We start from the raw sequence: 14,827 nt of genomic DNA, 5'->3' as shown, positions 1-14,827 counted from the left end.
AGTTCATAAGGTTGAAAAAAGACCAGAGTCCATCAAGTTCAACCTATAACCCTAATGAGTCCCTATTGAGTTGAGTTGATCCAGAGGAAGGAAAAAAAAAAACCTCATAATAGAGGTAAAAATTCCTTCCCGACTCCAAATATAGCAGAATAAATCCCTGGAACGTTCTGTCCCTATAAATCTAGAATCCATTACCTGTAATGTTATTACTCTCCAAAAATGCATCCAGACCCCTTTTGAACTCTTTTACAGTGTTCCCATGACCACCTCCTCCGGGAGAGAATTCCACTGTCTCACTGCTCTTACAGTAAAGAACCCCCGTCTGTGCTAGTGTAGAAACCTTCTTTCCTCTAAATGTAGAGGATGCCCCCTTGTTATAGATACAGTCCTGGGTATAAATAGGTCATGGGAGAGATCTCTGTACTGTCCCCTGATATATTTATACATAGTTATTAGGTCGCCCCTAAGCCTTCTTTTTTCTAAACTAAATAACCCTAATTCTGATAATCTTTCTGGGTATTGTAGTCCTCCCATTCCCAGTATTACCCTGGTTGCCCGTCTTTGAACCCTCTCCAGCTCCACTATATCTTTCTTGTACACTGGTGCCCAGTACTGTATACAGTATTCTATGTGTGGTCTGACTAGTGATTTGTACAGTGGTAGAATTATTTCCTTGTCGTGGGCATCTATGCCCCTATTGATGCACCCCATGATTTTATTTGCCTTGGCAGCAGCTGCCCGACACTGGTCACTACAGCTAAATTTACTGTTAACCAAGACTCCCAAGTCCTTTTCCATGTCAGTCGTCCCAAGTGTTCTCCCATTTAATACATAATCCCAGCCCGGATTTTTCTTCTTCTTTGGGCTTTTTCAGCCAGAATGTAAAAGCCCAATCTCTGCCTACAAATAGCAGTACATTCTGGATAAGATCCAGTTGTTCTATCGAGATGTTAGAGGACTTACAGCTTCATCAGCTTTTTTATGCTCTAGCAACACAACTTCATGCAAATCGTCTTTTCTGTACCCATTAAAATAATCTGCTTACCTAAATGTGCACTAGAACGTATTACCAGACTTGTTCTGGGTCATAGAGATATAAGGCTTATTTGAAAAAGTATCTAGGAGATATAAAACTAATGGAATAAATAGAACAGGAATTATCCAGAAACATTTTTTGTAACATATTAATGCAGGTTAAAAAAAATAAAAATAATAGTCCCTTCCATGCAAGTTATTCGGATGGTCAATTCTTCATACTGTATTATCAGTCAGACATGTGAGGAAATTGCACATGTACATCCATACAGTGAATGGAGGCTGGAGTCTTACCTGGGAATTTTAATGCATGGCTCCACTCAATGTAGATGCCGAACACAAAGCCTGGAACACATAAATCAAGATAAACACAGTGAAAGCCATGCAAAATAATCCCATCATGCCCTGTGCGGTAGAGTTTACTAGAGATATAACAGCACCATAGGCAGTGTTACTACAATGAAGTTAAAGGGGTATTCCAGGAAAAATTTTTTTTATATCAACTGGCTCCAGAAAGTTGAACAGATTTGTAAATTGCTTCTATTAAAAAAAAATCTTAATCCTTCCAATAATTATCAGCTGCTAAAGTTGAGTTGTTCTTTCCTGTCTGACGTCAGTGCTCTCTGCTGACATCTCTGACTCGGGAACTGCACAGAGTAGAAGAGGTTTGCTATGGGGCTCTGCTTCTACTCTGGACAGTTCCCGAGACACGTGTCATCAGAGAGCACTTAGACAGAAAAGAACAACTCAACTTCAGCACCTCATAAGTACTAAAAGGATTAAGATTTTTTAATAGAAGTAATTTACAAGTCTGTTTAACTTTCTGGAGCCAGTTGAGATATATATTTAAAAAAAATGTTTTTTTTTCCTGGATAACCACGTCAAGTGCATGCATGTCTATGATTGAATGCTGTGGAAGGGGGACACAGAATATGGCAGTGTTTTCCAACCAAGGTGCCTCCAGCTGTAGCAAAACTACATCTCCCAGCATGCTTGGACAGCCATTGGCGGAAACAATGGAATGGGGGGGGGGGTGTCACTAGAAATGCTACAGGAAGCTATGCTTGTGCTATGCAAAGATATTGTCTACTGCTCTCAGCCTTTAAAAAAAAAAATGTATATAAAGAATTTATATGGTACGATCCCTAAAATTACCTGTTATTTGGCTTTTCACATTAGAAAGAATCTGTCAGCTGTATTTGTTGCTGAGATTTGCAGACACTGTTAGAAAGGTCAGCGCACAAATCATACAGTGACTGTATTTTACGGGTGTATTTATACATATAGTATACAGTATTCTGCAGCATCAATGTAAATGAATGTAACCTAATCTGCAATGTAAATCTGCAGCTTCAAATCAGCTTTGCATTAAAAATGTGCAGGATACTGTACGTGTGAATAGACTCCAAGATGGAAAAAGAATCTTCTTCATCTTCATGCAGCCATAAGAAGCCTTGCAGCCTATATTAGAGCTGGGCGGTATGACCAAAAATGTGTATCACAGTATTTTTGTAAGTTATGGCGGTTCCACGGTATTTAACGGTATTTCACTCCCCCCCCCCCTCCAATCATGTGACCCGTGGGTGCTGCTTCTCCTGTGCCCGGGCTGCAAAAATAAACAAAATAAACTTTATCTCACCTTCCGATGTTCCCCCGCTGCGGTCCTGGGGATGGAAATGTCACAGAGCCATCAGCCTATCACCGGCCGCAGCAATGTCCTGCCTCGGCCGATGATAGGCTGAGCGCACGGTCATGTATGAAGCCGGCCGACTCCTAACATGACAGTGTGCTCAGCCTATCACCGGCCGAGGCAGGACATCGCTGCGGCCGGTGATAGGCTGACGGCTCTGTGACATTCCCATCCCCAGGACCGCAGCAGAGGGACCGTGAGGCCAGTAACGGGGAACGTCGGAAGGTGAGATAAAGTTTATTTTGTTTATTTTTGCAGCCCGAGAACAGGATAGTACAGCGCAGCGGCTGATAATTTGTGGGGACGGCCGCTGCGGCTGATAATTCATTCATTCGAGGGGGGGAGTGGCCCAACTGGTATTGCAGTATGGGGAAAAATTGTGCAGGAAAAAAATTTGGTATTCGGTATGAACCGGTATACCGCCCAGCACTAGGGATCGACCGATCGGCCGATATTCACAATTTTGGACATTATCGGTATCGGCAATTACCTTTCCGATATGCCCCGCCCCACCTCCACAGCCAGAGACCACCGCTGCCCCATTGCCTCCCCATCCCCGGTTTTAGAATTACCTGTTCCCGGTGTCGGCACTACTTCTGGCTCCTGCGACATCCTGCGCGCAGTGACCCTACCCAGCACTAGCCTATATCTGAAGGCAGGGCTAAGCTAAATAAAATAAATTCTTACTTGTTTCTTGGGGGGTGCATTATGGCACCCCATAAGCCCAACAACCACAGGTGCACCACAGATCACATGGCTCCTCTGTGGTAGGAAGCATCCTGCATTGTTGGCGATATCTTTATCTACCCAGGACACTTCCCTCCAGTGACACGTCTCTAGCACCATCTTGTCCACGGTTATGCTGCAGCACCCCTGTAAGGTTCTTACATCATCCCATGTGCCTCCACACCCTGGTGGGGTTCAATCTGTATTTTTCCTGGAGCTGATGGTGGTTGCTAAACGTATAACATTGCATTTATTTCTCAGCCATGTGTCAAAGAGGTGAGGGGAAGATGCTTAAGGGCCATAGCCCTGGCTTACCTCCTCGCTCGACCTCCCACCTCCCAGAAACTCCTTGACAGATGTCCAAGCCTTTGTAAGTCAATCAAGGATGTGTTGGGAGGGGAGAGCAAGCAAGCAGGGGTAACTGGCTGTGGCACTTGAGCAGCTCTGCTCCGCCTCCTTGACATCTGGCTGATAAACAGAACGGCAATTTTATAAGATTGGCAACCACCATCAGCTCCAGGAAAGGTACAGTTTGTCACACCCCCTCCCATAGACTTGCATTGAGGGGGTGGGATGTGATGTCATGAGGGGCGGGACTATGACATGACGAGCCAGCGCCGGCTCCAGCGTTCGGAATAGTTTGTTCCAAACGCTGAGCAGCGGAGTACCCCTTTAATCCCCCATTGACTTCAATGGGATTCTGCCCAGAATTCGGCAACATTTAAAGACATGTTTAATGTTTTTGCAGAATCCAGAAATCTAAATTTCCGCGGCAGAACTCCAGCAGTAGAAATGGGGGGGGAGATACTCAAAGACTTGTGTTATTAGGGCTCTGTATTTTTAACTGCGCCTCATTTTCAGAAGTGTGTTTGGGCTTTTGAAAATGTGGGGCAAAAAGCACAATAGGCAAATCATTTAACACCAAGTATACTTGGCATTAGCTGCGACACTTTGTGCACCAGAAATGGTGCTAAACCTTTGAAAATAGGATGCTAATAGCACAAAAAGCCTAACCACGCTCCTTTAAAAAAAAATTGTCTAACAGTGCTAAATCAGGTGCTAAATATCTGAATATGTGGTTCTAACAGTGTGCGCCACATTTTAAGCAAATGTGGCGCAGCTAAAGCAAAAAAAAATTTGCGCTAAATTCTTTGAATTTAAGTGCAGTAAATTTGGCAGAATTACCTAGTGGATTTATTTCAGCAGATTCTGCAAGGAAATTCTGTGGTGTGTACATAGCCTAAGGGTACATTCACACATACATAATGTTCTGCAGGTTTTCCACAGGGAAAATTCTGCTTGCTGAATTCCAGCAGTGGGTTATGTGTGTACGTACCCTGGGCCAGCAGAAAACAGAGCTTACAGACTCCCTATAAGTTGTTCTTGGGATAACCTCTTTAATAGATTTTATATTCACACTTCTACAGCTTCCCATGCTTGACATCTGGCCAGAATAGTAGGGGGTTCCTCATTCAGGACTCCCCCAATGTTAGCAGACAGTTGTTCACTGGAGGAGCCAACCCTACAATAAAAAGTGGGCTAAAGTAACTATAAATCTGGGAAAATGATACAAATAATACAAAGTGGACACAGCATAACACTATATGATCAAGGAGCCCAACATGCCCACTACTAGAGAACACCACAGTCCTCCTGCACCATAGCCCCCCTATCAGCTCTATGGCCCCATAGCCCCCCTATCAGCTCTATGGCCCCATAGCCCCCCTATCAGCGCTATGGCCTCATAGCCCCCCTATAAGCGCTATGGCCCCATAGCCCGCCGATCAGCTCTATGGCCCCATAGCCCCCCTATCAGCTCTATGGCCCCATAGCCCCCCTATCAGCTCTATGGCCCCATAGCCCCCCTATCAGCTCTATGGCCCCATAGCCCCCCTATCAGCTCTATGGCCCCATAGCCCCCCTATCAGCTCTATGGCCCCATAGCCCCCCTATCAGCTCTATGGCCCCATAGCCCCCCTATCAGCTCTATGGCCCCATAGCCCCCCTATCAGCTCTATGGCCCCATAGCCCCCCTATCAGCTCTATGGCCCCATAGCCCCCCTATCAGCTCTATGGCCCCATAGCCCCCCTATCAGCTCTATGGCCCCATAGCCCCCCTATCAGCTCTATGGCCCCATAGCCCCCCTATCAGCTCTATGGCCCCATAGCCCCCCTATCAGCTCTATGGCCCCATAGCCCCCCTATCAGCTCTATGGCCCCATAGCCCCCCTATCAGCTCTATGGCCCCATAGCCCCCCTATCAGCTCTATGGCCCCATAGCCCCCCTATCAGCTCTATGGCCCCATAGCCCCCCTATCAGCTCTATGGCCCCATAGCCCCCCTATCAGCTCTATGGCCCCATAGCCCCCCTATCAGCTCTATGGCCCCATAGCCCCCCTATCAGCTCTATGGCCCCATAGCCCCCCTATCAGCTCTATGGCCCCATAGCCCCCCTATCAGCTCTATGGCCCCATAGCCCCCCTATCAGCTCTATGGCACCATAGCCCCTCTATCAGCTCTATGGCACCATAGCCCCCCTATCAGCTCTATGGCACCATAGCTCCCTATCTGCTCTATGGCACCATAGCTCCCTATCTGCTCTATGGCACCATAGCTCCCTATCTGCTCTATGGCACCATAGCCCCCCTATCTGCTCTATGGCACCATAGCCCCCTATCTGCTCTATGGCACCATAGCCCCCCTATCTGCTCTATGGCACCATAGCCCCCCTATCTGCTCTATGGTACCATAGCCCCCCTATCTTCTCTATGGCACCATAGCCCCCCTATCTGCTCTATGGCACCATAGCCCCCCTATCAGCTCTATGGCACCATAGCCCCAATATCAGCTCTATGGCACCATAGCCCCCTATCAGCTCTATGGCACCATAGCCCCCTATTAGCTCTATGGCACCATAGCCCCCCTATCAGCTCTATGGCACCATAGCCCCCCCTATCAGCTCTATGGCACCATAGCCCCCTATCAGCTCTATTGTTTTTTTTTCAAACATATCAGAGAAAAGTAAATGATGGACTCTGAAACTGGGTATCAACAAGTTCACTGTTGTGGCCTTCACTAGAAAGAACAATGAAGAAGTCACGATGACAGTGACAACACTGCAACCTAAGGGTAAGGGATAAATGAATAAACTTAGATGGTTGGATGACTCTTTTTCATGACAGTTCTCCTAGCTTTGCATTCATATGCTTTGCAGCTGACAGATACCTGTGGCCACAGCCAACCTCCCGTAAGCAAGTTAAAATCTATTACACCCCCCATGCACATTAGATGGCCAGTCGGTCCCACAGAAACCTGTACATCCGTGGCCAGCTATACAGTGGTGCACAATAAAACTATATGACAGCATGTCAGCCATGTTGGATCACTGAGGAGGAACACTGCTTGGTCATTGTGAAGCTTGTCATCCTGCATTACAGATGGTCTACCACAGTGGTCTTCAAGCTACGTCCCTCCAGATGTTGCAAAACTACCACTCCCAGCATGCCCTGACAGCCAATGGCTGTGTGAGTATACAGTAGTAGTTTTGCAACATGGTTTGGAGACCACTGGACTACCACAAGGAGCAGGAAATTTACTGCCAAATAAAGTCTGTCACAAACCTTGATCCTGAATACTGGATATGACTTGGGCTTTAAACATAACTTCTGCATACAAGACAATACAGCCATGTATTCAAGCCCTGTTCTGTCACAGTATAGTAATGCTATGTGACTCGTGGAGAAAAAAGTGCCGCCAACATACTAATAGTGACCATACTAATGTACTTAAGCATCTCAGATGTGAGGTGACAACAGAGCTCTGGGTTTTCATCTATGCAGTAATACGTGGTGTTAAAAGGGTATTTAGGGATTCAGAAATGGGTTTTTTACATACTGCTGGGGGCTGGTAAGAATTTAAAATAAATGATACTCACCTACCATGGTCCCCTGCAGCTCCAGTGACTTACAAGTCCCCACCACTCACACGGAGCCCATAATAAGGTCAGAGAGGACACCACTGTGGCCAGTGACTGGCTGAGTGGGCAGGTCCTGCTGAGATATCACTGTCTTGGAAATAAAAAAAAGAGCGTGGAGCAGTGGTGGACTGGAAGGCATTGGACAGGGAGTCCAGAGGAGAAGAAGGTGCTGAACTGGAAACTGTAGGGGATCAGGGTAGGTGAGTATCATATTTTTACAAGCTCTCTTAAGAAACAAAAAAACATTTTGTAAATCATAAAATACCCCTTTAGGGTACGTTCACACGAGCGGATTTACAGCGGATTTTACACTGCAGATCCGCTGGTGAAGGCCCCGCTCTATGCTGTCTTTACATATGCCTGCTGGTAGCGGCAATACGCTGCTACGAGCAGACACACTGCGGCCTACTCGCACATCGCAGCCGCTCTCCCTGCTCCGAGTTAGGCAGAGAGCTCCCGCGATGTGCGAGTATACTGCGACCCGCACATCACAGTGTGCCTGCTGGTAGCAGCGTATCGCCACTATGAGCAGGCACATGTAAAGACAGCATAGAGCGGGCCTTCACCAGCGGATCCGCAGCAAAATACGCTGCAAAAATCTGCTCGTGTGAACGTACCCTTAAGCTGCCCTACTGTGCCTAGCACAGGGCCTAGGGTTTGGGGCATGACAATAGGCTTTTCAGAACACCACAGAACGAATACCTTTATCGTGCATCACCTGCCATAGATCCAGCACAAGGCATAACACAGTATCAGTCTGTTACTCGTCTGGTTCCAGGTAGCATCTGTAGATCTCCCTGATGGCTTTGTTCGAATGCTAAGCAACCAGATGCTACCACTGTGGCCTGAGCAGTTGGGGGTTCTCACCGTACACAGCGGTGTCCAGTTGTCAAGGCAACTGGCACCAGAAGAAGACATCAGCCCTGGTGGCCTATACGAAGGGGCCACATTACCTTTCCTGACTTCTATTCTAGTACGTTGCTATTGACTTTTGCTTCTTCCTTGCTCCTAATCTAACTCTTGTCTTACTCTTTGAACTGTAAAGGTGGCCATACACCGTATACCAGCTGAACTGATCCACCGGCTTATCTAAGGCAATGGTTCACAACCTTTTTTGGGGAGGGGAGAATAATAGCACAAGGGGATTAAGATGGGGGGGGGGGGGGAGATAATGAATCCCCTTGTGCCATTATTCCCCCCCCCCTCCCTCTGATCCCCTTTTACCATTATACCACCCCCCCCCTCCATTCCCCCTGGACCAATATATGAGACACATACAATAAAACTCTCCCATACTGTGGTGTCCCACTTAGTTTAACGTGCTTACCAGGCCTGTGTCTATCCCGTTCGGCAGGAGTCGGAGGGCCGCACTGGCGGGTGATGTCATTCTGCACTGTTCCGGCACCTCCACGCAACGTTAGGGACATCACACGTCAGGCCCAGCAGCCACTTCAGCTCACGTAAAGTGACCGCGGCTACAGGTACAATATAGTGAGCTTCCGCGGCGATCCCCACTATGCGCTGACAAACACTGGCCAATGTATGACCAGTATTTGTCAGCGAATTGCCTTACCCCCGCATAACCCTTGGCGTACCCCTGGTTGAGAACCCCTAATCTAAGGGGTATGGCAGCCTCCTGACTCTCCACAGACAGATAATGTTGGTGGAGAGAAGTGTCAGGTGTGCTGGATAAGCCACCACCAGAGCTGTCTGGCTATGGCTTACCCCTCCCCACAGAGATCACATGATATGTGGAGTTCGGGAGAGAGAACACTTTTGGCCAACAGTTATTGATAGGACATAGAAACCTTTAGCCTTTGGCTCATGGCTCTGACCCCTGACTACACTCAATCTTGTCTCCTGGCTGGTTACATCCTGACTGTTATCCTGGGGATGATCCCTGGCTAGGATCCTAACCATGACACTAGTGTCTCTCTGGGGAATCTTAATGGGGTTGTACAGTGAATTTAAAAAAAAAAATTTTTACTGCCCAGCCTGCCTAATAAAACAAGAAAACCTTTAACTTACCTTACTCTAACCCTTGTAGCCTCCAGTGTCTGTCTGCTGCGGGTGACCCTGCCTTTCCGGAGCTGCAGATTGTAGTGTCTGCAGCCAGGGGAACTGTCAGTGCCACTCACCAATCACTGGCAGGGGTGGGACAATGCTGCGGCAATGATTGGCTAAGCAGTGCTGTGATGCCCTGATACTGGAGGCTACAAGGGAGCAGAGGAAGGTGAGTTTATTGTTTTATTAGGCAGGCCGGGCATATTCGTTTTCAAAAACATCTCAATGGAAAATCCCTTTAAAGGGTTATCTGAAATTGGAACTCTTCCTTATTTACAAGCACTCATCCTTGTGTGCGCCATACTATTAGTGGCAGTGGTGCAAGGAACTGCAGCGTCCCAACTTTCACTTAAACAGGACATGGCTGCCGTTCCTTGCACACTAACTATATGGTACGAACATGCGCTTGTAAGTATGGAAGATCGTGCAGCCTCTCCAAACAAGGATGTTCCATTAGACTTCACACCAGTCTATCCATGGCTCAATGAGCGAGTCCTGTATGTTCACTTGAGTTGTGACCACCAGGACCAACCGGACCCTACTCTTTCGGCAATGGCATGATGGGCAGATGTTTAGGCTACAGCTCATGTTGGCATCCGTACATCTGTGACCAACTTGGCAATGGGGTAGATCTGCTGGAACTGACCTAAACCTGTAACTCACCCCCACAGATGTGTTTTGCTTAACAAAAGGTGCAGATGAGGCCGGCAGGTATTTACCTGGCAGCATCGGGTATTGGCCAGTTAGCTGGCATCTACACAGGCGTGAGCTGTCTGGCTGATCCCACTAGCAGATGTAGAAGAGAAATATACAGGCGACAATGTAAAGAATCTCAAAACAGACAGCATTTTAGTGAGAGCTCCAATGGCAGAAAGTGGAATGGTGAAGAAGCTGTATAAGAACAGGACGTGCCAGTTTCCAGAGCTTTATTTACCAAACCAGGGATGTGCCCGGGGCAGTGCAGGAGCGGGCATATGTTCATTCCTCCTCTTTCCTCATTCTGATCACTTTGTTACTTACTAAAAAGCAATGTTTCCCAACCAGGATGCCTCCAGCTGTTGCAAAAATACAACTATCATGCCCGTACAGCCTTTGGCATGCTGGGAGTTGTAGTTTTGCAACAGCTGCAGGGACCCTGGTTGGGAAACACTGTACTATAGAACTCTCCAGTCACAAATATTGTAACCATTGATTATAGATCAATCTGGAAGCCTTGCTGTGCTGTCCAGAAGCCTGGGAAAGTTGGGTGACAGTCCCCACAAGAGGTGAGGTGGGACTTCCAATGGTCACCTTTCTGGGCTGAAGGATGGGTAGATGCCTTATTCTAGAGGTGGGGGCACTCAGGAAGAGGGCAGCCCCCCTAGTATGACAGGTCACACACAGCAGTGACAGGGACCAGCAGAACCGCATCTACCACAACAGTGTCAGTGCCCAGTGTGTAAAGTACCAGCAACATGAATGTGACAACAACCCAATGTCCCCATCACAGAGCTGCCCTGACCGCACTGTGTGTACACAGACAACACGCGGGGCGCCCCAGCCTGGCACACACCTCCAGCACACACAGCAATGGGCATACCCCACTACTGTGCCAATATGTGGACATCTACACCAGTGCCTGCACACCACCCAGCGAACACCCCGCTCACTGACACCCACTTACCCTCGCCTTGTGTTCGCCGATCACACGTACAGCCACCGGGGACGGAGCCCAGCCTGAGAGCGAACGATCATCCCAGGAGTTGGCCTGATCAGTAGGCCGGGACCCGGAGAAACTAACATGGCGGAGAAAGACTGGGCCTGGGGAAGAGGAGGGGACTGGACAGTGAAGGGAGGGGAGATGGGGCCTGCTGCTGCTGCTGCTGCTGGAGGAGGAGGGGACTCCGGAGCACACTCGGCGGGAGCACACACCACTGAGCCTGCGTCTGGAGCCCAGAACCGGGAAGGGAGACCGGGCAGGAGGAGACACCGGGGAGGGAGACCGGGCAGGAGGAGACACCGGGGAGGGAGACCGGGCAGAAGACACCGGGGAGGGAGACCGGGCAGGAGAAGACACCGGGGAGGGAGACCGGGCGGGAGAAGACACCGGGGAGGGAGACCGGGCAGGAGAAGACACCGGGGAGGGAGACCGGGCAGAAGACACCGGGGAGGGAGACCGGGCAGGAGAAGACACCGGGGAGGGAGACCGGGCAGGAGGAGACACCGGGGAGGGAGACTGGGCAGAAGACACCGGGGAGGGAGACCGGGCAGGAGAAGACACCGGGGAGGGAGACCGGGCAGGAGAAGACACCGGGGAGGGAGACCGGGCAGGAGAAGACACCGGGGAGGGAGACCGGGCAGGAGAAGACACCGGGGAGGGAGACCGGGCAGGAGAAGACACCGGGGAGGGAGACCGGGCAGGAGGAGACACCGGGGAGGGAGACCGGGCAGGAGGAGACACCGGGGAGGGAGACCGGGCAGGAGAAGACACCGGGGAGGGAGACCGGGCAGGAGGAGACACCGGGGAGGGAGGCGGACGGGATACTGCACCTCTTCTAAGGGGAACTGTGGGGGCTTAGTTATTAAGAGAAAACCAAAATACTGTGTATGTGAAGGAATACATGGACTTGTGTGGTTTACAGGGGTCTTGGGGACTGACACAGTGTACAGGGGTCTTGGGGACTGACATAGTGTACAGGGGTCTTGGGGACTGACATAGTGTACAGGGGTCTTGGGGACTGACACAGTGTACAGGGGTCTTGGGGACTGACACAGTGTACAGGGGTCTTGGGGACTGACACAGTGTACAGGGGTCTTGGGGACTGACACAGTGTACAGGGGTCTTGGGGACTGACACAGTGTACAGGGGTCTTGGGGACTGACACAGTGTACAGGGGTCTTGGGGACTGACACAGTGTACAGGGGTCTTGGGGACTGACACAGTGTACAGGGGTCTTGGGGACTGACACAGTGTACAGGGGTCTTGGGGACTGACACAGTGTACAGGGGTCTTGGGGACTGACACAGTGTACAGGGGGCTTGGGGACTGACACAGTGTACAGGGGGCTTGGGGACTGACACAGTGTACAGGGGTCTTGGGGACTGACACAGTGTACAGGGGTCTTGGGGACTGACACAGTGTACAGGGGTCTTGGGGACTGACACAGTGTACAGGGGTCTTGGGGACTGACACAGTGTACAGGGGTCTTGGGGACTGACACAGAGTACAGGGGTCTTGGGGACTGACATAGAGTACAGGGGTCTTGGGGACTGACACAGTGTACAGGGGTCTTGGGGACTGACACAGTGTACAGGGGTCTTGGGGACTGACATAGTGTACAGGGGTCTTGGGGAAGGAATACATGGACTTTTACGTGGCTCAAAAGGGTTTTGGGAAAATATTGGCTTACATGAGATCTTGTGAAGAAAGGGGCTTACAGGGGTCTTGAGGAAGAAATATATGGATTAAATGAGTCTTGAGGAAGAAATACATGAATTTACATGGTTTACAAAAAGAATACATGGTTTATAAGGGTCTTGGGGAAGGAATACATGGATTTATATGGTTTACAGGGGTCTTGGGGAAGGAATACATGGATTTATATGGTTTACAGGGGTCTTGGGGAACACACTATTGCAAAGCCTCATCGGGCCCCTGTGTATAGGCACCATCCAATATCAAATGTATTGTTCCCTTATACCAAGTCTTTGCTCCCCACAGTTATTTTATTGGAAGCTGACAGCCATAGAAATACAAGCCTGTGCGATTTCCTATAAATGCGCCATGTAATCTGTATCCATGATATGAGGCATACCCTAAGATGTTTGCCTTTTTTGGGTTAATGTAAAATGTTGACTGTGCAGGATCAGCAATTTGGTAATGTAATACAGTGATCCCTCAAGTTACAATATTAACCCCTTAAGGGCCAAGCCCATTTTCACTTTAAATGGGTACTCCAGTGCTTACACATCTTATCCCCTATCCAAAGGATAGGGGATAAGATGCCTGATCGCGGGAGTCCCGCAGCTGGGGACGCCCGCCATCATGCACACGGCACCCCGTTAGTAATCAGTCCCCGGAGCGTGTTCGCTCCGGGTCTGATTACGGTCGACCGCAGGGCCGACGGCGTGTGACGTCCCGCCTCCGCCCTCGTGTGACGTCACGCTCCGCTCCTCAATGCAAGCCTACGGGAGGGGGTGTGATAGAGTTTCAAAGTAAAAAAAAAAGCTAAATTTTCAATTTTTTCATAAAATTTTAGAATTTTTCACCAAGAAATTAATTAATTTCACCAAGTATCGACAGTGGTCAGATGTGCAAAAAATGCTCTGGTCAAAGTTGAATGCCACGTCTAAAGTGAAAGCATGCCGGTTAGCTCAGTGGGCTGTTCGGGATAGCTGCGGCGAAATCGGACAGCTTACAGGACAGCCGGAGGATCCCTACCTGCCTCCTCGCTGTCCGATCGCCGAATGACTGCTCAGTGACTGAGATCCAGGCATGAGCAGTCAAGCGGCAGAATCATCGATCACTGGTTTCCTATGAGAAACCAGTGATCAATGATAAAGATCAATGTGTGCAGTGTTATAGGTCCCTATGGGAGCTATAACACTGCAAAAAAAAAGTGAATAAAGATCATTTAACCCCTTCCGTATTAAAAGTTTGAATCACCCCCCTTTTCCCATAAAAAAAAAACTAAATAAAAATAAACATAGTATTGCCGCGTGCGGAAATGTCCGAGTTATAAAAATATATCGTTAATTAAACCACACGGTCAATGGCATACGCGCAAAAAAATTCCAAAGTCCAAAATAGTGCATTTTTGGTCACTTTTTATATCATGAAAAATGAATAAAAAGCGATCAATAAGTCCTATCAATGCAAAAATGGTGTCGCTAAAAACTTCAGATCACGGCGCAAAAAATGAGCCCTCATACCGCCCCATATGCGCAAAAATAAAAGTTATAGGGGTCAGAAGATGACAATTTTAAACGTATTAATTTTCCTGCATGTAGTTATGATTTTTTCCAGAAGTACGACAAAATCAAACCTATATAAGTAGGGTATCATTTTAATCGTATGGACCTACAGAATAAAGATAAGTTGTCATTTTTACTGAAAAATTTACTACGTAGAAACGGTAGCCCTCAAAAGTTACAAAGTAGCGTTTTTTTTTTCAATTTTGTCTCACAATGATTTTTTTTTCCGTTTCGCCGCAGATTTTTGGGCAAAATGACTGACTTCATTACAAAGCAGAATTGGTGGCGCAAAAAATAAGCCATCATATAGATTTTTAGGTGCAAAATTGAAAGAGTTATGATTTTTTAAAGGCAAATTCAAAAACTGAAAAACCCTTGGTCCT

At 48.3% G+C, this 14,827-nt stretch overlaps 1 protein-coding gene across 6 annotated transcripts in view; it reads right to left on the bottom strand.

The window, feature by feature from the left end:
* The window catches only part of ZNF592 (zinc finger protein 592), a 64,316-nt gene that overhangs the window by 33,644 nt on the left and 15,845 nt on the right, over nucleotides 1–14,827 (bottom strand). Inside the window, exons 1-2 of one of the 6 annotated variants that reach the window (XM_056572919.1) lie at nucleotides 11,155–11,417; nucleotides 1,330–1,380 (exon numbers count right to left, since the gene is read on the bottom strand). Coding sequence is in view for 3 of the 6 variants with exons in the window: in XM_056572916.1 (XP_056428891.1) it covers nucleotides 1,330–1,380; nucleotides 8,755–8,854 (151 nt within the window). In the remaining 3 variants the exon portion in view is untranslated. Of the gene's footprint in view, nucleotides 1–1,329; nucleotides 1,381–8,129; nucleotides 8,311–8,754; nucleotides 9,061–9,455; nucleotides 9,478–11,154; nucleotides 11,418–14,827 lie in introns of those variants that run through there. The other 5 variants (XM_056572920.1, XM_056572916.1, XM_056572918.1 and 2 more) reach the window with 5 other exon arrangements.

This window comes from Hyla sarda, chromosome 4 (assembly GCF_029499605.1).
Source record: "Hyla sarda isolate aHylSar1 chromosome 4, aHylSar1.hap1, whole genome shotgun sequence".
Lineage (NCBI taxonomy): Eukaryota > Metazoa > Chordata > Amphibia > Anura > Hylidae > Hyla > Hyla sarda.
The sequence above is the reverse complement of the archived record's forward strand: the minus strand, read 5'-3'. Positions and strand labels throughout refer to the sequence as shown.